At 40.9% G+C, this 21,858-nt stretch overlaps 2 protein-coding genes across 7 annotated transcripts in view; both read left to right on the top strand.

The window, feature by feature from the left end:
* Positions 1–102: 102 nt before the first annotated feature.
* On the top strand, positions 103–3,581 carry LOC112565250 (solute carrier family 23 member 2-like). The gene is given in 8 exon segments (XM_025240613.1): positions 103–341; positions 536–656; positions 1,202–1,358; positions 1,707–1,960; positions 2,269–2,532; positions 2,534–2,543; positions 2,850–2,945; positions 3,228–3,581. Coding segments are annotated over 8 exon segments (1,305 nt in total). The 5' UTR covers positions 103–219; the 3' UTR covers positions 3,509–3,581.
* A 2,922-nt stretch (positions 3,582–6,503) lies between these two features.
* Positions 6,504–21,858, top strand: part of LOC112563683 (partitioning defective 3 homolog) — a 41,552-nt gene continuing 26,197 nt past the window's right edge. For 3 of the 6 annotated variants that reach the window (XM_025237923.1, XM_025237920.1, XM_025237922.1), the window contains exon 1: positions 6,506–7,546. In XM_025237923.1, the coding sequence (XP_025093708.1) occupies positions 7,427–7,546 (120 nt within the window). In that variant the 5' untranslated portion in view covers positions 6,506–7,426. Of the gene's footprint in view, positions 7,547–21,858 lie in introns of all 6 variants that reach the window. The other 3 variants (XM_025237921.1, XM_025237924.1, XM_025237919.1) reach the window with 2 other exon arrangements.

Below are 21,858 nucleotides of genomic sequence, written 5' to 3'. Positions count from 1 at the left end.
CAGCTTAGAAGGAAGAAAATATACTTTTGTTAATCAAACCCATACAAAGATACAATTAAGTAGCGAAATCTAACAGTCTTTAATTTTCTATATTTTCTTGTTTTATTTTCTATTATCTGTTATTTTGAAAAAATAGCAATCCTTGTATTCTGCTGACAGATCCAAGGCAACCTGATGCTGGCCTCGCTGGTTCAGGTCTTTCTGGGGTGCACTGGGCTCATGGGGCTACTGCTGCGCTACATCGGCCCCCTTTCTGTCGCCCCCACCATCGCTCTCATCGGCCTCTCCCTCACTCACGTCGTCGTCTTCTTTGCCAAAGTGCAGTGGGGCATCGCCTCCTTGTACGTCGGACATGCCTGACTGGCCACAAACTCGATATAGACATCAAAGAAAAGATTTTGTCAATGTCACACCTTTTTATCAAAGACAACAAATACAACTTTTAATGTCGTGCTTCTACATCGCAGGCAACAAATAATGTCATACCTCTACTATGTAGAAACCTGACCCTCTGTCACTACTGTGGTGATTTCAGGACTGTGGTTCTGGTGTTGGTCTTCTCTCTACTGTTGGGGCGACATCGCCAACCTTGCCTGTCCTGGTCACGTGACCGAGGATTCCACGTTACTCGCCTTCCTCTCGTCCAGCTTCTGTCGGTTGGTGTCTGTTGATGTCAAGTGAGAGACCGACCCTGTACATTACATTTTGTATAAAATTATTTAGATGAATTCCTATTGGAAGTAAAATATCGCTGTAACTAATCGTTGCCAGTTGCACCTACCCCAACCGCCCAAACTTCTTTTTTCTTACGTTCTGATCCAAGAAAACAAAGAAAGATATGAGAATTAAGTTTTGATAGGTTTGTTTTCCGCATGTTACCAAAACAATAGACTAGGGTTTATCTGTTTATCTGTATTACAATTCATATTATACCAATTTGTATAATTTCCATGTGTATATATATAATGTTTTATATGTTATCAGCATCTTTATTCTCTTTATACACTTTATCTAAATCTCAAAATGAAGAGTAAGGGACATAAAGAAGAACTAGAGAACAGTTATCTTCCCCATGGATGTTCTGTACCCCACTTTGTATGAGCATCGCCACGACCAAGATGCTTTGACAATCAGTCATCATTCTCCTGTCATCAATCGTGTCATCAGTGACTATATATGTGTCTCTGCCTTCATTTTTCAGGTTCTCATGGCGATGGTCGTTTCATGGCTGACGTCACACATACTGACGGTGACGGAGGTTTTCCCAAACAACGTCAACAGCTCCTACTACATGGCGCGCACTGACGTCAGACTGCACGTGTTGCGGGAGGCCCCCTGGATTACCTTTCCTTACCCGTGTAAGCAGTCGACCTCTTATGCACACACCTCGTTGACTACAACATTAAAATCTTAAAGAGAGGGGAAACGACATCACTAACAGCAAAGCAACATCAAAATTAAACATATTCATGTTCCGTTATATATTAGTTTTAAAAAATTATGTAAGACCATTTATTGATGGTATGGGAAGAACTTTTGTTTTAAGACCAACAACGCGAACAATGAACATTTAGTCTCTGTAAAAATTGGGCAAAGGATGAGGGGGATGGGGTGTGTACATCAATTTTTCAGGAATGCCTGTCTTGTACGCAAATGAGGTAAATGGAAAAGTTTAATAATTCCATGTTTTTAAAAAACAAAAACAGTTGAGTTCGGGCTGCCGACAGTGAGTGCTGCAGGATTCCTGGGTATGTTGGCAGCCACCCTGTCATCAGTGGTGGAGTCCATCGGCGACTACTACGCAGCGGCGAGAATTTGCCACGCCCCTATCCCCCCGCCCAGTGCCATGAATCGCGCCATAGCCATAGAGGGCGTGGCTAGCGTCTTCAGCGGCATGATGGGAGCTGGACATGCTACTACGTCCTACACACACAACACCGGAGCCATTGGCATCACCAAAGTGAGTGGCTGCTCTACCTCGCGATACCACACAGCTCCAAACATCACACGTACAGCGTTGCAACATTTGAGGATGTGCGGGTCTTCTGTGCTTTTCTCTCATTCCATGCCTAAACTGACCAAAGATGCTTTTAATGAAATTGTGTAATTCCTAACTGGATCACTTCTCTCAGTTTAGTATAAAAGTGACGGTACACAATCGTCTGAAGCATGTTTTTTGTTTGTTTGTTTGTTTGTTTGTTTGTTTGTTTGTTTGTTTGTGTTTTGTTTTTAAGAGACGAGCTGATCTTGTTCTTGGCTGTCGTGCAGGTGGCCAGTCTGCGCGTGTTCCAGCTGGCCGGAGTCCTCCTCATCGTGTGCAGCATGTCCAGCAAAGTAGGCGCAGTGCTGACGCTGGTGCCGGACCCGGTGGTTGGAGGCGTTCTTGGCGTTATCCTCGGTCTCGTCGCCTCCGTCGGCTTGTCCATCGCCTTCTACGCCGACATGAAAAGCTCGCGCAATATGACTGTGCTCGGCGTCTCCCTGTTTTTTGGGCTGACTCTGCCGCAATGGGTCTCCGAACTATCCCGACGCCATAGCCACAGGTTTAGTTTCATATACTTTGTTAAAAGATAACCTGAACACTTTAGAGAAGTAATAAAACGAAAGGATGGTTTCTTTCACAGAGAATTTGCATGATATTCTTTCAGCTAATTTCTCCCGCCTGGCTTCCAAGCTTTTCTGATTGATAAGGCACTGAAAGTACGTCAAATGGCGCAGTCGGGAAGGAATAAACAGTCTTGAAACCAATGTTTATTTGTTAATACTATGTAAAACAATCTCACTGTTTTCGTTAAGGCTATACTATGATTGATTTAAACACGCCACAAAATGGCGATCGTTGTCTGCAGGATCCAGCGACTTGGACCAGATCCTGAAGGTCGTGCTGGGCACGCCCATGACTGTGGGCGGCATTATGGGTTGTATCCTTGACAACGTCATTCCAGGTTAGTAGCTCAGTGCTTCGTGGACTCTCTTCTGCACATTGTCACAACATGCACATTGTATTCCTTCTGTTAGCTCTTCTTCTGGCTCTCGTTTTGTTCATCCTTCAGAAGGCTGAATAGTAGGACGGTAGGGAGCGTAGATGGATGGTTTGTTGTGCTGGCTGGCCATTCGGGTGTCTGGCTGGTAAATACATAGATGAACAGTTTGGTGGATGGATAGGCAGATGTAATCAATCATTTGGTCAGTCGTGTATCACTGAAAGTAAGCATACCATCCTCTAGGCACTCCAGAAGAGCGTGGACTTGTCAAATGGCGTCAAATGCAGTCAGCTCCCAACGATTCCTGTTCCTCGCAGATCTACGACATCCCATACATCACCGACTTCCTCAGAAAAATAAAAGTCTGCTCCTACCTGCCCGTGTCACCTACCTATGCCGGTCATGGCTGCACGTGCTGGCCCTGCAGAAGGTCACGTGACGAAAACGGCGCTGACTCGAACGCAGTGACCAAGAACGGAAATGTTGTGTGTGAACTGAAGACAATTGACAACCACGTTGTTTGACGTTAAGAAAAAGAATTGTGGTGCATGTTATATTGGAACATTATGAATCCCTGCATCCAATTCATATTTTTTAATTCATTTGCTTCTTGCGCTTATATATATATATATGTTTTATATAAATGCCTTATATTTGTAGACTATTTTATATGCATAAAAATTACTTGTATATTTACGTGGACATCTTATAGATTAGGTAGACCATTACAAGAGAAGGCATGTCTAAATTATACAAATATGCATATATATCATAAAAAATCTCAGAAGTTGAACTGTAATCACCGAGTGTGTATATTGTGTACTCTGACCTTTCTTAAGCACATTTCATACTGTCATAAGCATATGGTAACATAAGCATTTGGTTACAATAGTAACATATTTAGCTGACCAATTTCAAGAGGTAAAATTGCAATCTGTCAATTTGGAAGATAATAAACACACTAAGTAGTTTAGTTGCGCAAATTACGGAATCGGAGACACTGGACAACAGACGATACGAAATGAAAGATCAAGTATACAGACGAGCCTACGCCGTCCCACCCCTCTGTCCACCAGCACTTCAAAGTGGATCAGACACCACCGCCATTTTCTTTCACTGCAGGTCGGTGAGACATGTTTCCACCGCAGAGGCTCAACAGAATTCAGCAGTCAAAGGGTCAACACACACTGTGGGTGGCACCAACGGCTGTATCCTTGACAACGTCCTCTCAGTTTAGGTGCCTATTGCACTTTATGTGCTCTTTACTTCCCGTCATAGCGTTTCCTGTAGTTTTAGTTGACTGATGCTAAACAATTATCTGGCTAGTTGGATAGATTGATAAACAGAAAGTTTGATGCATGAACCATCAGTATGGTGCCGAGTAAAATGTCAGCACAGTGTTTAGTCGGTTACAATAAAAAGTAACCAGTTTCGTTGGTGACTTTGTATAAACCATGGTACCCACCCTGGAACAGTGTGGGCTTGTCAAATGGCGTCAGATACAATCTTCACGGAATCCTCTTCCTCGGGGATGTCATCCTATGCATCATCAGCTTTCTCGTAAAAATAAAAATCTACTCATGCCTGTCCGTATCGACCACCTAGAGTGGTCCTAGCTGCACGCGCTGTCCTTTGAAAAGGTTAGACGATGAAGATGACGCAGAATCGAAAGCAAATAACGGCAATAGTGCATCCGATCTAACACCATTGCCTGTCATGTATTATGTCGTCTAGTAAAACAGTTGTTATACGGAGAAAATAGACATTGTGTTCCATGTCTGAAAAAAATTTAGCTATTTTTCTCTGAAGGATTTATCGATCATTGGTTATCACATACCATATTTATTTCTTTCTCTGAAGAATTGATTGGTCATTTATTATTAAGTAGAAACCTGAAAATTCTTCCATTCTCTGAAGGATTATGTATTATCAAGTAGACCCCTAATCTCTGTGTCCTAAGTGATTTAGCAATCATTAATTGTACTATCGATTAAAATCGTCTAGCTCCATTTCTAAAAGTTTTACGAGTCAATTGTTTGTTGTTAAGTGGACACCTTTAATTATAATTTCTTAGATTACTCATTTTCTTCCCCCACATATCGGTTCAGCTTGATAAATGTTGTGCAGCTTTCGATAACAGGGCCGTTCTTTCACGAAAATACCGAATGCCAACAACTTTTTTAATATTACGAAGAAGAAACAGCTAATAGAGTTCGGGAAAATAGAGCTATAAGCTGCTTGGAACAAAACATTAGAAAAAGAGCCAAAACAAACCAAACCAAACAGAGCATAAAATAAAAGTAACACACACAAAAAAACCCTCTTAAAGGGAGGCTATTGCTGGAAAGTCGTAACGTCTAATGGTGGTTAGTTCCCATTGTATAAAAATACACTTGCTGCTTTTTATGATAGGACGTTTTAATTTCTGTGTTAATCTTCGAACATGGGCATGTGTTGTTTCCACGAGTTTCTTTGTAAGCTCATTTTGTTCTTGTAAAAAGAAAGCAATATTCACAGGGAAGAGGTTGAAGGGAACAAAATGTTTCCACCAGAAAAGACTTAATAATAATAACGGTTAATTTTAAAATACTCTTATAGATCAAATACAAGGTTAAAGAGAAAACAGGAAGCCTGAAAGTAATTTAATATTAAAGAAGTTTGTATTCCAAGTGTTTTAATAAGCCTTTTATTTACACGAAAATGTTTTAAAAGACAACACTGCGGCCTTCTCCTGCCCCCAAACGCTTTCGCAAAGATTCGTTGCACGTTCAGGTGTGTTAAAAAAAAAAAATAGGATAACAAATGGCACATCTAGAAAGAAAGATAAGTAAATGTTGTTGTTGCGATTTATGCAAAGTGGCGAAATGGTTTATACCTGGCAGTACACGCGGGCTGTAACATCGCAGAGCATAATCTGTAGCGATTGTTATTTACAATAGAAATTTTATGGAAAAGATCGAAAGATCTGCACCTACATGCTTCGCTGGCGTGTAGAAACACTAAATTCCAACTAGAAAATACAATTAAGTCTTGCTCAGTTCACACAGGTTTCGTTTGTTTGTTTTTTCTTAATTCCATGCGTGCATCAGAACTTAATTGCTGTACTAGCCATATAGTCATCGGGTTCTCCACACTTAAAATATAAACAGGATCTCTTGTATTGGTAAAAATTGTTTAGCAAATTATCTTAATTATTAAGTGATGATGGAGGCATCATATCATTATTTCGTTTACCGAATAGCTCTACTTTCTCCAACAATTTTTGCTTCGCAACCCAAGCTACCCCACAAGGAAGAAAAGAACTCGACCTACACACAATTGCAAAATACATAAAATTCAGCTTCACAAATATTATGACATAAAGGCACACATAACTGTATAGATAATACACTTTAAAGTTGCTATTATAGGCATATATTATTTACTTTAAACTCCATTTTTGCTTACAGGTATATTATTAATTGCAGATTATATACGTATATCTATATATATATAGGCAAGTCACACAGAAAGATACACTGTTAAGATTATTATTGGATTCAGATGCCAGTTGTACATTCAATGCGTTCAATCCAAAGAGTCCCACAACAATTAACTTCTTATCACGTGGTCACAAAGTTTCAGCCACAAAACTAAAAAATGGTGGAGAAAATGAGATGAGGCCGTTGACAAACATGCGACTACACTTCATATTCCATTGAGTTACAGCATTTATACGGTTTTACGCATCGACGCGTCCAGCACACCTGTGTCATACCTACTGCGCTATACCTAAGCGAAAGCAAGCACAGCGCAGTGCGATATGACCCTTGACACACCTGCCCGGAATCGAAAACGAGGCAGGTAAAACTGAATGAACGAGGTCACTTCGAAACGAGGGGATCTCCACCTCAGCTGGAAAACATCTGCTCCCAGTGCCTAAAATTCTGATGGATTACTGTTATATGCGGATATATTTGAGTCCTGTCACAAGAAATTGTTTGTATATTGTTTATCTGGAGTAAAAGCAAGTGACTTGTACACACGGTTACTGCCGGGTCCCGAGGAGTTCTCCGTCTCGATAGTACATCCGACTGACAGAGCGATAACTTCCAGACTTGTATGAGGAAGTGGAAGTAGACTGTCGAAGTGGACAGTCTAAGATGGAAAAAACGCATCCGCAGTAATGGTCTTCGATCGAACTGTTGAGGATGCTTTGAGTGCTCAGCTAGCGGCTGCGCGCCTGCACTGGTCAGGGACGCTCCCCGCTGGAATGGCCAGGCAGCGGGTAGGAACAGCGCGTCTTCGCCCGTCATTATTTTGATTTTGTTGGCACGAATTATGATATTTTTTGCAACGAAGAAAGTCTCAACACCTCTGGGTTTATTGTTTGATGTCCCTAAAGAGCTTAGTGCCTATCTGTGTGCCAGTTTTTTGTCCAGTTCAGAGGAAATTCATTGCCAATGAAGGTTATAGTGTGTTTTGATAGTGTTCGGGTCATCGTTCCATGTGGGAATGGAGATATACTGGTGCGAGAGCTGATCAACAAGGCCGTCCATCGCTACAAAAAGGCAACAGGAAAGGTAAGCTGCTTAAGAAGTCGCATTCTTTAGGTGCTATAATAGGTGTATTGGGGCAACAGGTCTGTAGATACCAGCCGTAAACGTGGGGTAAATATAGTGTGTGAAATGTGCCGCCATGATACTTGCCTCGTCCTGAGGAATTTCACGACACTTGACAGGTGGGTTGCGGAAAGGCATCTTAGTTCTTATGCTCGTGATTCTTTTTCACTTCACCATGTCCAGTAACCATATTTTTTCACTAGATAGGACAGTTAAACTGCGTTTTTTTGGTGAATCCTGCTCGATTTCTCCCCTACCCCCGCGATCGGCAATAAGTTTAGTCACAGTGTACTCCTCTCAGTCGCCTGTGACTCACTCAAAACATTCATGGAAGAGCAGAGGGGTGGGATTTGAGAGAAAAAAAAGCAAGAGTGCCTGTCTGGATTATTTTTAGGTGTAACACGTGCAACACCTTTTCACAAGCATTGGTATGCGCTGAGCTCCTGTGCACAGCGACACAAATGAGAAAACAGAACGTTGGCCAACTCATCTGGCACTAGGAAGAGAAAGCTAGGGTGCAGCAGCAGCAGCAGCAACCTAACCAGTCGATATTACCCTCACTTCACGGTCAGCATAAGTCAAGCAGCAACATTTATGCCTACTGCAGTACTGAACACAGCTATGTGGTTTTTCACAGATTGCTTGGAACTTGTTGCATACATCATGCTTTAGAAAAAAAATTGCATGGTGTGTCATTTGCACAAAGCAAAGAAATTATGCACTTTTACTTCTAATTTCTGAACCAGACCCTTTATTTACAAGTCAAATATTGTGGTTGCAGAACATTGTGATTCCAATCTAGCTACCTATGCACTTATGAATTAGCTAATGATTTTTAAATTAATTAAGTACTGGAGTGTTACATAAATCTTGCATCACTACTGTAGATATTTTTTCTTTAAGTACTCTTTCAACTTTTTTTGTTTGGTATGTGTTCAGGGTGATTTTTTAAGCTACAGGTTCTGCAGCTTGTGAAGTTGTCCATTATTTTCATTGTTTCAGTAATTTAATTTGCAGTCACACATGAAACAAAATTTTAACTTTTAAATTTAATGAGATTTTCAAACATTTTTTCTTGATTTCATTATTAGTACTAGAAGTTAACAAACCAGAATGTTCTTCTATGGATTGATGAACGTAATACTATGTTCAGGAAAAAATACAAGAGCAAAACTTTTTACATATCAGCATACTTGGGTATGTAGGTCACAAGAAAACACTCATCCTGTAAACATTCCTTCTCAAAAGCCCAGTCAGACAACTATTTTTGTGGGCTTAGTTACTGTCATATGATAGTGGTGTTTACTTCAGTGATGGGAGAACAAGGTAAGTTATCACTAGAAAGTTTGTAATAGAACACTGAAATCCTGATCAAAATTGCAGTCATGACACTGCTTATTGAATTGTATGTCTGTAGCGTAGTAAAAAGCATTTAAGTTGAATTTTTTAAAAGGAAATACAATAAAGTGTTGTTTTAACTGCAGTGCAGTCACAAGTTACCCTACTAATAAGAGGGTTGTAGCAGTGGAAAAGTCCCCTCCCTAACTCTGTAGTGTGGTACAATTTCACAGCAATGTTGTCATGGTGACAAATGCTTTTATACAGCTTTTATTGGTAAATTTTAGTGGTTAGAGTTTATATATATATATGTGTGAGAGAGAAAAGAGTACATTCCAACATTTATAACTTTTATTCATAAGAATACTTTGGCTATGTCACAGACCTGTGGTTGCAAATTCTGTTATGTGGATGATTTCATCTGTTGTACAAGGGCATCTTCCTTTTCTTAATAATTTCTTCTGTCATATAAGAAACTAAGTAAATAATTTTATAGTGTTGTATTGACAATTTCTTCTTGTACTGCAAAAAAAATAGCACAAACTCATAAATCTGAGTCATTGGTAGTTTTAACTTACAAAAGTTGACTGGAAAAGTTATCACTTTTTGATTTCTTAGTCATTTGTATTCAGTACCTTGAATTCAATTATCATTAACATTAATAGTGTTAAAGTGTTAATAACACACTTGAGATGCTTGCTATGTTTTGTTGAAGCTTGTTTTTTCTTTGGATCTTAAAAGATTTATTAATTTCATGTTATATTTTGATAGATTTTTTGTAATTTTTTTTAACAAAACAAATAGACAAAACCCGCTGGTTTGTCCCAGAAATTAATTACACCTGCCATGTATGCTTCCTCTTCCAACAAAATGCATAGTCAACAGTTTACCATTCAGCCCAAAACAGCTAAATTAGAACGAATGTAGCTTGTATATCCAACAATTGCAACTTGTATTATTAAACAAGTTTCACCAACAACAACTATGAAGAGCCATAGGGAAAGAGAAGGTATATAACAGTTTGATGACTACTTATCGCCTTTGACCTAGATTAACAAATGAGTACACACAGCAGCACACTTGAATGTGAATTCTCATTGATAATAATTATAGCTAAATTAATTACTGAAAGTAACAGTGATATATATGGAACAAAAAAAGTTTGTGTACAAACTGAGCCTCTGGCAAAACTTCAAAATTCAGACATCCATCTGAGACTATAAGTGGGAGCAAGAAAAATTCTGTCACAACCTAAAGACCAATGTTTAAAGTGGGCTAAGAGAAAGGGTAGAGAACACAGTGAGAGCTGGACTGAAATCCAGTTAGCCAGTTGTTACCTGATTATTTCTGACAGTATGACTGTTTAGTCTTGTACGATCCCTATATCAGGGACTCATCCTCAAAATACTGTCGGATAATCTCCAGCAAGCCAAACACCATAGTGGACAGGCTGCCTGGCCTGATTATGTTTGTTGTCTTAAGTTAACAAGACACTTCACTGGAACAAAGCAAGAGGTCTTGCCTTGGGAAAGTTTGCTGACCTCAAGGCTTTGTTCCCAGTTTTCCAGTCTGTTTGATTTGTAGTCTTCCTTATCTGTTTGACCACTCACCATAGCCCATTAATAGAAGGCACAGTTTTGTCACTGTGGTCATCTTGTACAGAAGATTGTATACTGCAGATGTTTTAAACTCGAAGTTGATATTGGCATAACAGAGTGAAACAATATGTATCACAGCTTTATGACATGAGCATTGTTAAAGTTGCACTAATAATCATCCAGTGCATACATTGATGCTAGTGTATGAGAAAGAGGAATTTCATAATTATAGTTATTGTTTGAACACTTCCCCCATACTTGGGCTCAGCGCGTTTACCAAATTATGCCTTTTTGTTTTAAAGTAAAAAGAATGAAATGGCAGTGGACTGTATGTGTTGAAAAGTTTCTCAGAAGACAGCCTCCCTGGATGCTCTTCCCTGTTGTGCCTTCTTATCTTAGAGGCCAATAAGATGGTCTGTCTGGGCACTCCAGATGGCAATTTGGTTGGAAACCATGACAACAGCACTTGTGCACTCAGAAGGCTGATAAAGGTGGCCCTAATTTAGGTGATAAATGCAGCAATCATCCTCTCAGACAGCTTTCACCCTGGTCATAGTTCAGTGCCTTCCCTGGGAAAGATGTCTGAATAGATATTCATAATTTAGAGACATGATAACAGAGCAAAGGAGTGTCTTAAGAGATAGACATAATGATTAATAATTCTACATAAATTACATTTAACGCCTTTATGTTTAAATAGCGCTCACCTGTTCTTGACACAAAGAAATAATTTTTGTCTTACGGAACAGTTTCCATATGCTTTTTTTCTAATCCACCATGCTGATCATAATCTGAGATACTTCTAACAGAAAATGATTCCATGTAATATGCTATTTTGGAATGTTGTCAGTCTCATAAAAGTCAGAAACCAAATCTGCCTCATGCTTTGGTTTTGGACTAAGTGGATAGAGATATTTGACTTTATATGCTCACTTGAAAAGGGTGAGATAAGAAGAGAAAATGGTTTAGAAGACAAGTTTATAAAGGTTGCATTCATGATGCATGCTCTTCAATTGTGTGTATAGGCATCTGCATTCCCAAAGCGTTACCGTCGCCACAACCCAAGGCCGCGCTGTGTTTATCGAAGCAGTAAACTGAGAATGCAAATGGCTCTTGTCTTGGGGCTGGGGAGTTGATAAGGTCGCCACCACAAGCTTTTTTCCTCAGTGCGCTGTCAAGAGTTGTACCCTTCCCCTCAGCCCCTTCCCCTAAAAAATAGGCTTGTGCGGTCAGAAATACATACAGTCACAACATAATTTGCAATTATCAGAGTAGCATGTGGAATTGTAAGCTGGTCGACATTTTGAGGAAGTACACCTCGCTGTTATCCAGAGGGTGACACTGACTGTGGGTGGGCCAGTATCTTGGTGATAGTCATAAGAAGAGATATGTTGTATGCTGTTTCAAGAACAGATATGAGCTCTGACTTGTTACGTAGCTGGACGTTTTATTCATCGTTGACGGGCGTGAAGTTAACAGTGGGGTCGGTGCTGGGAGCACCTCACTTAAAGGGCCATCTCGTTGCCATCGAGTATACTTCCGTTGTACGTCAACTTTATTCACTCCTCCACCTTTTCGTCGTATTCTTCCACGTTCCTTATCTTCCCCAACCGTGTCTGCTTCCGAGATGAATAAGGTTGGGGTCTTGGCGAGGTCGATAGGGAGAGCGGTGGGGGAGGGGAGGGGGTCAAGGAACACCTTGAGGGGTGCGGCGAAGAAGGGTAGGGTTTTACCGTCCACTCCAGATACACTGATACACTCCATCACCCAGCAAAGGGGAGGGGGTGTGCCGGACGGGACTGAAACAAATAAAACTAATGACTAGGTCATGGTCAGGGTCTAACAGTACGTCTGACCAAAGATTTATAGTCTCTGGTCTGACTTCTTAGTCCATTGTGATGGGTGTTGGGGAGTAGGTGCCGCGACGGTCCTACCAGCGTCTGACTTGCTGGCATCGTTATGTCTGACAACGCTTAGTACGCATTCGAGGGCTTCAACATTCGCTTTTTCATCGCCGTTGTTCTCTTCACTTTCTCTCTGTCCTGTGCACTGCACTAACTGCAGCCTATTTTCGGCTAATCTGTCTGCCCCGCCGGCACACCTATCAGCTGCGCTTTTGTGATGCCGTGCGCAACAGTGACATCGTCAGCTGACATTTCGTTACATGCGGAAAGGGGGAGGCGGATAGCCCAGCTGGGTTAGAGTGGTTAGGACACCGCTCTCCCAAGATGAAGGCACACTGAGTGCGCAGTGTACTTCCCATTTTACCCAATTGATCCGGCGTTTTGTTCCGCTATCACAATGGTTTGGGAAAGGAAGGGCACCGAGAAGAGATGGGCACTGCCCTCACATGCACGCGCGCACACACACATAACAAGAGGTAGTCTTAGAATAAGCGCTATGTCCACTTATTTAAACGCAATAACCAAAAAGTCATGAAATTATTTGTATTCCTGCTTTCTTTTACAATGGACTGATAAATTTAAAAGAATGGCCAATGAAGGACAATTTTTTTTCTAGTGATTGGGCAGTTTGGGTTACATCATCTGTAATAACATAATACACAGACCCCCACTGTGGATACTGGGCTCAAATAATGTAATTGAACAGAAAGGGAAAGCATGTACATTTAGCATATCACTTCAATGTTTCTGGTTAATGATCAGAAATGAATTTGTTGGATCATACCATGTTGCAAAAGATGTGATGAAATGATTTGGCAGTTCCAGATTGTTTTCAATTTTTTTATAGTTTATTTTTGTCTTTATAAGTCGCCTAGAAATTATAATTCACATCATTATTATTTTAAATATTCAGTTATTTTGCTTTAGCAGACTGCAATTTTTTCAGCAGTTCTTATCATTTACGCCTTAATGCAGTAGCTACACAAGTAGTGTAGGGCCAGTTTATTTTTATAGGCTTGTCATTAAATCTGCAGATATTGTGTGTTGCATCAGCTTGAAGTATAATTGTCTACATTTCACACTTAGAATATGAAACATTTGTAAGACTTGCTGCATGCATTCAAATTAAAGTATTATTTAGACTCGCTTTTTCAAAGGCAAACAGCCCTTTATGGAGTCACTTGAAAAGCCACATTCACTTTATAGGATCAAGAGCATGGGATGTTAAAACAAGGATTTTATTAAGTGCATGCCACATGCTTCACTTTTTGAACATTACTCATTCTGGTGTGATTAGAACAGCATTAATGCAAAAAGATAACCATTTTATAAGACAGTCTTGGTGGTTGTTTTCTTTGACCTCTAACTACAGCTCATTAAACGATATTTGCTCAAATTGCTTCTGTGTAATTTATGAATTAAGAGATTTAGTGTCATTTTATTCAGTGTTTATTCAACATGTTAAAGTTTCTGAGATGCCTTGTGTGGGTTTTAAAAAAAAGCTTTTTGAAGTGTGGCACTGCCCACAGCCTGAAAACATAATCTTCTAAAAGTAGTAATGTATGGGGTGTGGTTGGAAACAAAATAAAGCTTGCAGTTTAAGATTTTGTGTTCATAACTAAAGGCATCTTCTCCCCCCCCCTTTTTCGAATTCAGAAAACACAGAATCTAAAATACTAAAGCAGTCCTAACATAGGATCACTTTTCTCTAAAAGCATATCACATTCCTGATATTTTGCAGCTGGAGAAAAAAAAAAAAAGAATAAAGTTTAATGTTCCCTTCAACCATAATACTACAGAGTACAGTTAACAAATGATAATAAAATGTGACTCTTCAGTCTTCATCCACTCTCTCCATACTTTAGAAAAACTCCATATACACCTGTTTCCAGCTGGTCTAAACCTATTTTGACTTCAATGAAAGCTGACAGGAAAGTGCCTAACAATAAAGTGAGATGTTTTAATTTGAAACGATGCAAGTACATGTAGAGATAAAAGTAGCATTAATTTCTACGGGTCAGTTTTTATGGTGTTTGGGCATAGTATTTTCATCTTAACTAAAGCTGAACATTGTTGCCTTTTCCTTTGAAATGCAAATGTAAAAATGCGTGCACGCTTTCATATCACTGTCGTAACTCGGGAATTTCATGTAAGTGAAAAAGAGATCAAGCGTTTAGATTTGCGTTTCAAAGGTACTCAACGATTTTCAACAGTTTTATGTGACCACATTAAAAAATATTAAAATCACGGAGAATGTATTTTCAGCCAACCACACATTTTTGTTGGCAGTCGGGTGTCACACAGTCTCGCTATGCATTAAATTGCTGTCTTTTCGTCTGCTTGCTATTTTCACTGTGTGGCGGCCATCACTGAGTCACGTGACGTAGAATGAGACTTCACCAAAGTAGGCAGAGTTTCAAGAAAGAGTGCCATTTATTTTTTCCCCATTAAAAACAAAATCTTCAATGAACTTTGAGGTTTCCTATATCGCAATAAACACTTGTAAACTCTGAAATGATTTAACTGTCTGCAAAATACCGAACAACTTGAATTTGAAGTTACAGCCCCTTTAACAGATGGTTATCCCCCCTTGACGGAGACCTTCGCAGTAAATGTATCCTGACATCTGTGGTGTTGAATGTTTTTGTATGCATAACAATCAATATGCACGTCACTAAGTCATGTAACTGATATGTAAAATATGCAGCCATGTTTTACACGACAGTCTAAACATTTAAACAACTTGCCAAACAAGGGCAATTATCCGGTTTTAAGAAGGGCCTTTAGGGATTGACAGAACACGTCAAGTTGTCAGACACCATGATGTCTGTCTGGGCTAAGAACTCTCAGTCAGCAGCTTTTAATTCGGTAATCAGAAAGCAACCACCCTCTCCCTCTGTCACACTTTAGGAATTGATGCATACTTGTAATCAGGCGTACGCGATTCTATACATGCTGTAGGAATTCTTTGCTAGGTCCACGCACTTCACCTTCTCTCGTTTGTAGGATACGCATCGAATTCCTTGAGAACCCCACCCACATACCCACACACACGTACACGTTAGAGTACATTGTAGCCATGCTATCCCATTACCCACCTATATCTACTTACATCTCATTTGGAAGGAACATGCTATTGATTGCGTGGAGTGAGGAGTGGATCGTGTTTTCGTTTGCGTGCGAGCGGCTCAGAGGATCAGCTGACAATGAAGGGAGCGCTGGGTTATTAGAGCAATTTCATTCCAAGGTGCCGGTATTTTTCATCTATGCTTTCTCTGAAGAACGGTCATCGCCCCGGACATTCTCTCGGTGTCAGCAGTCCGAAACTTTCAAAATGCAGAGTAACCCCTGATGTAAAACCAAAATCTTTGGTAAAGGTTCTGAGCAAGAAACTAGTTTGCAGCCCCTCTGTGGCCTACCTTTTTTTTTTTCAGGAACTGATGAGAGAATGGGCGGTTGTTGGATGATGGTTTACCGCCTGTTGGGTGCTTGATGTCTGGCTTCGATCGGTTGGAGTGCTGGTGACGAGTCATTACCACCTGTTGTTTTAGGCGGCTTTCGAGTGGTGTGTGTGTGTTGCCTTTTGTCCCCAGCCCATCCTAACTGCCATCAAGCTCAACTGAAGAAAGAAACCGCGAGAGAATTTTTTTGGTCGGTGGTTGCGGGGAGGAGGATGGTTGATATGTAGAGTGTTTAAGTAAAGTAAAAGAATTGAAAATAACTGCTAAAAGACTTGTTATGTAGATTGGTGACTGCAGATTGATGTGTCCAAGACGAGCACAGAACAGATGGAGTAACGGTTTTGCTTGATCTTTAAATGTGTTCGTTCATTTGCTCGTACAACGTACGAGGCGAGTGAGAAATGTTATGAACCGTTTTGTTATCTGCTCGAGTGGTGCACCCGGACATAAAATCTGTGAACTCGAAGTTTACACTGTAAATTTCGTTGAAATATGATCTTTTTAAACTCTACAGCAGTGCTGAATATGGTTAAGCGGTGATGAAGGAACAGGAGCAAAAGGTTGTGGGGATGGGGAGGAATTCTTCTGTAGGAGCATATTTCTTGTGGTGCTGTAGACGTGGATGAGTTGTAGGGTAAATTTCTGGCGATCGAAGCTAGTCAGTATCTGTGTTGAACCTTGAGGCCACGGTGCTGCCACAAGAGGCTTGTTCTCTGTTCCACTGGTCTAGCTCTCAGCGCCGCTGGCAGACCTCGGCAAGGTCGTATTTTTTACCGCGGACGCCACGTGAGCTAGCCGGCAGACGATTCGATAAATCAATAAGCCTCCAAAAAAGGGGGAAAAAAGGGAAAGTGGCGAAAAGCGTGCGCGCGTGTGTGTGTGTGTGTGCGTGCGCGCGTGCTGGTGTGCGGCGGGTATAGACAGACTGCACACTTCGTCTCGCATCCGTCTCCGACCTTGAACTGTTCATGCGACATTTCCTCTTATGGAGTTCCGCAGACGCGGAAAAGGAATAATCAATACAGTCCAGAGTTAAGGAGGAAGCACAGGTTCTAAATAACACTAGTACGATCCAGCACACAACACAGCACCAAGTATTTGCAGGAAAACGCCAAGACAATGCTTGGTCTTGAGCCCCCAGGGAACCCGCCATTTCACACGAGGCATGGGGTGGAGGGGACTGCAGGGAGGAGCGAGCCTGGCGACGTCGTGGAATTAAGCTGGACAGCGCTGGGAGGGCTGGTTGTACTGTACAAAGTTTCTGTGAAGCAATGAGGATAATTTATTTCCCAAGTTTGTTCAAAGATGTTTCTTGTTGTGATAAACATGTACACACACGCGGCTACACAAATACATCTTACACGCGCGTGCGCGCGCACACACACATTGGATCGTTTAGTGCCAAGTCCCATTCCTCAGTTGAAGGAAAGAAGCTGGAAAAGGAAGAAACTGGAGCAGAACCTTTTGGTCTCCTCGTCAGTGGCCTGTAGCATTTACTTGAGGACAGAAATTCAATGGGTGGATTTTCTGGGTCAGAAGAGGTCTGAGCCTTCGGTTTGATGTGTACAGAGAACAGGAAATGGACTGAAAATCGCAGTCAGCAATCCTGGTGGTTATAAACCACCGTGTTGGGGCTGGTTTCTCGTAAGCAATTAAACCTTGATTAAAAAAAAAAAAAAAACTTCCAATCGGTGTTTGACAGAAGCATACCATTTAATTCACGGTGTTAGCTCATTACCAGCACGCCAACCACCCAGGCAATGAACTTCCAGATTTTCTATCAGGAAAAAAAAATCCCGTTGAGATAGCTTAGAGCTTTTAATGCTATGTACGTAAACTGTTTGAATAGTAAGGATTTTCATAAATACAGGCGTGATGAAGTGATGAAGTGGTTGCTGAGAACTATTAACTCGGATTTTGTGAAAAATACTGTCTTTTACAAAACAAGGCTAATGGAGGAAAAGTATACATGTACTTTTATTCATGTGAACATTTATATCGAATTAAAGTGGTGGTGGAGTACAAGTTTTTGATCACCTACAACAGAAAGTTCACGAAAATTCCATTGAGAGATTTCTCTCGCAGCTTAGATATGTGAGTTGGAGCGAAATCGTGCGTCTGCGTAAAAGCGTGAAGTTCAGTCACATGATCAACACGTTGCAGCGCCGGCGCGAGAGGTCACGCATGTCTGGTTTAATCGTGGGCTGTCCGTCTGCCAAATGTTGATCAAATTCTATGTGTAAATACATTTTTTCAACTTATCTGTATTGATTTCTAGTGCAATGCAAACATTCGCTATCTACTAGACAGATTTACTACTGCGCATGGACACATCTATTGATGGCATCACGCCATTGACCTTAGGACCTGAATATAACGGGAATAGGAGGCAGCCAGCCAGCCAGCCATGAGCGTCCCTGCGCAGATTCCATTAAAATTGAAATGAGCTGACCTGTTTTTGGTTTGACGGCTAGACTTGTTCTTTTCTGGACGTTTCGATCGATTTAGTCAAGCCGTCTGAGAAGGCTTAATCAAATTTGCCTCCAGCAGTCAAGGATGAGGTAAAAAAATAATCTTGAGGATCATTTTTCCCTTAAGGGGCGTGTTTGCCGAAAATAGCTTCTCTAATTTTTCGGCGACAAATTAGAACTAATACGGTCCCGTTAGTTCAGCCTAGCTGTCAAACATAACTTTGTCATTAGTCCGTCAGTCCAAAGTCTACACATTTTCTCCAAGACATGTTAAAAACGAACATTCCAAAGCATAGTCCAAAGGCTGTCCAAACTGTTGCGTAGGTCATGAGCCACCGAAGCTGGAAAGGAAAAGAGATTCGGGATTCTTTACATATGCAGGCTTTTGGTCATTTATTTGGTGGGAGAGGGGGGGGGGCAAAGATATAAAAGATAACAAGGTTAAACATGAATGGATATACAATTTAAATATCTTTATTTCTTGTCCAACTACAACAATTCATCTATAATCATTTGTCATAACCACGAAGCTGTATTACTGGACTGCTGACAGACGATTTTTTTTTCCAGTTAACTACTAAAACGAGGCAGGTGTGTACAAAGCTTCCGGTTTAGTCACATTGATTGTTTAGGTTCGCCGAGACTAGCAGCAGAGAACTTCGCAAGAGGCTAAGCGTTAGTCTCGGCAGACCGACAGCAGTTCACCCATTTAACCCTATACACTCCGTGGTTAAAAGGACGATGAGGAAAAAAAATCGATCCCCGGCCGTGGCCATGGTGTGTAGTTCACACGTTCTGCTCATGTCTTCATGGGTTTTTCTCAGGGTACTCGGGTTTCTTTCCGTGTGCGTTGAGTCTTTCTTTAGAAGTATTGTGACTTTTGTGTGTATGTGTGTGGCCAGAAATATACCGTGGGAACTTAACTCTTCTTTCTATGTATATCAATAAGCATATTCTGAAATAGATTTTATTATCTATCGTTTCACTTAAAGTCAGAGTTTCCAAGAATTCATCGACGACATCACTATTCAAGTCCACTAGGAGATGGAGGAGTGATTTTATACAGGTCCTGCCTATCCCGATGCGTCGTGGCAAGATGATGATGATGAGGGCAGTGTAGCTTATTATATATTGTCTAAATGGAAGGGACGATTTAATATCACCTGTTGTGAGTAAGACTTTTAAATATTCACAAAATACGAATATGTTCCAAGAAGTTTAAAATCTTGGAAATGCAAGTTTAGTAAAGAGGTTTTGGGGAAAAGAGGAATCTTATGGGGGGTTTATTGTAAGATTGATGAAAGGTCATGTATTTATGTTAGAGCAACTTGGGGGCAATATTAAATTTCCGCTATTTAAAGGACAGAAAGAGGATATAAAAATGGAGTTTGAGGCGCAGAAATATGTGAACGTGGATCAACCATTAGCAAGATGGTTTTGAAAATGATGCCAAAAATAGCGACAGCATGTGAATTCCTTAATAGTGAGTGATGATCTGTACGAAAGAAGTCAAGTTTTCCCAGGAGAATCTTCGGGATGTTATCTTCTGATATTAACGTCTAGGGTTGGAGTTACCGAGGAGTTGGTGAGGGGAGATAACCTTATTGGCATTTTAGGCTATTTCTCCTACCCACCCACCCTCCTACCTTTAAAAAATGGATAAATTGGTTGCCGAGGGGAGTATAGAAAAGCATGGGTTCTGTCTATTTGGTATTTCAGTATGCATTTTAATGCGACTTACAAAACTCGAGTTTTCGAGCAAGTATTACATGAAATTTTCATTTTCTGTTATTCGTATTTTGAAATCAGCGAGCATGGTATTTAATGAACAGTTCTGTACCGTTATATATTTCTCCAGCTTCTTTTGTGAAGACCGCCCTCCAAAAAAACAAAAACAAAAACAACAACAACAGCGAAATGTTCACTTTGGCTAAGCTAAATCGTGATCACCGCTATATTTATCCCAGCAAGGAGAGAGTTATCGGAAAGGGCACCTCCGATAAAATGTCAACTGGTTAACGACTTGAGTCCATAAATGCGGAGTTTGAGCCGCCGTCTGGTTAACCGATCTACCAGCTAGAGTAGAGCAATAAGCATGGTAAACATGCTTCATTAATATGAGTGTTAAGTGGATTACCTACTTTGCGCTCTACGTGAAGTTCAGAAACGAGGCAGACTGATCTCCTTCACTCTCCTTTTTTCTTTTCTCTCTCTCTCTCTTTTTATATATATATTTTTTTAATAGCAGCTCTAGTTCGTCAGTAGTTTAGTGTGTGTGTGTGTGGTCAATCGAGAGATCCGTGCCCGGTGTTTCCGTGTCAGCTTGAATGACAACAGTGGCTGCAGCACGTACACGATGACCACACGTATCAGTGTCGTCGTCGGGATTTGCTTTTGATTGCGAGGTCTTTAAAGGACTTGAACACCTGCTGCGATGTACATGACCATCAGCAAGCATTTGAAGACAGGTTGTGAGGTGCTTGGCGGTCTCCAGGCTTCGCACTAAGCATGGGCTTGGTAAGGTGTGAGGGATAAAACTTGTTCTTCTACTGCAGTGTTACTTGCTTGGCCCGTTCTGAGTGAGGGACAGTTTTTCCCGACCCGTTGATCAAATGTCGCATTGTGTGGTTATTGAACTGTGGAAGACGGTATGTAGTGAGCCGTGTGATTTGTTATTGTTTAAATATTATTGTTTAAGGGCTTCTTTGCGTAGAAAATGTTGCATGACAGCTTAATTGCTGAACTAGACTGTGGCAATTGCCAGTTTCGCCCTTTTAGGAGGTTTTCGGTGTCCCTTTTGGATTGTGTATTTGTCGGCTCGCGATAGCCGTGGTTTGTCTGTTTTCTAGGTTATAATAGGACACTGTACTATGCATGGACAGTTAAAACTTTTAAGATTGGTCTCAGAACTTTAAGTGTTCGCTGATACTATCAGATAATATTTTAACTGCAAAAGGCCAGGCGACGCATGACGTAGTTTACAGAGAGATTTTGTGTTGTTGATTTTGTGTTTGTTGTTGATTGTGTGTAGGCCGAACAGCGGCAGCTGACAAGGCTAGAGAGAACCTGATCGAGATCGAGTGTGTATGTAGCTGTATGCTAGTTCTATTTACCTATCACCACAATTTTAGCATTCAGACGTTCCATTTTAATGTGGACATTGATCCAACCTGCAGTTAGAGAACCAAAAAAAACCAGTAACCCCTGATCAAGTTAAATTGGATGACCCTTGATACGCGATGCTTCTGCCCTAGACGGTCTAAATAATTGAAACAGCGTCTGTTCCTGGGACGCACCAGTTCAACTCTCAGGTGGAGGCAGGCGGTCGTCGGAAGCCGCTGCATAGTTTTTGCGGCCCAGTGGACATCCTGTAACGCTGTTGCTGCTTTAATGATGTTATTTTTTTTTGTGGAGGCTGTAGACGTGGTCGTTCGCTGTATGAAGTGAACCTTTGCAGGCACAGGGTTGCATCCGTGCCTGTTGATGTAAGGAGTAGGGGGT

The sequence above is a fragment of the Pomacea canaliculata genome, linkage group LG5 (assembly GCF_003073045.1).
Source record: "Pomacea canaliculata isolate SZHN2017 linkage group LG5, ASM307304v1, whole genome shotgun sequence".
In the NCBI taxonomy this organism is placed as follows: domain Eukaryota; kingdom Metazoa; phylum Mollusca; class Gastropoda; order Architaenioglossa; family Ampullariidae; genus Pomacea; species Pomacea canaliculata.
Note: the sequence above shows the minus strand (reverse complement) of the source record. Positions and strands in the feature narration are given on the sequence as shown.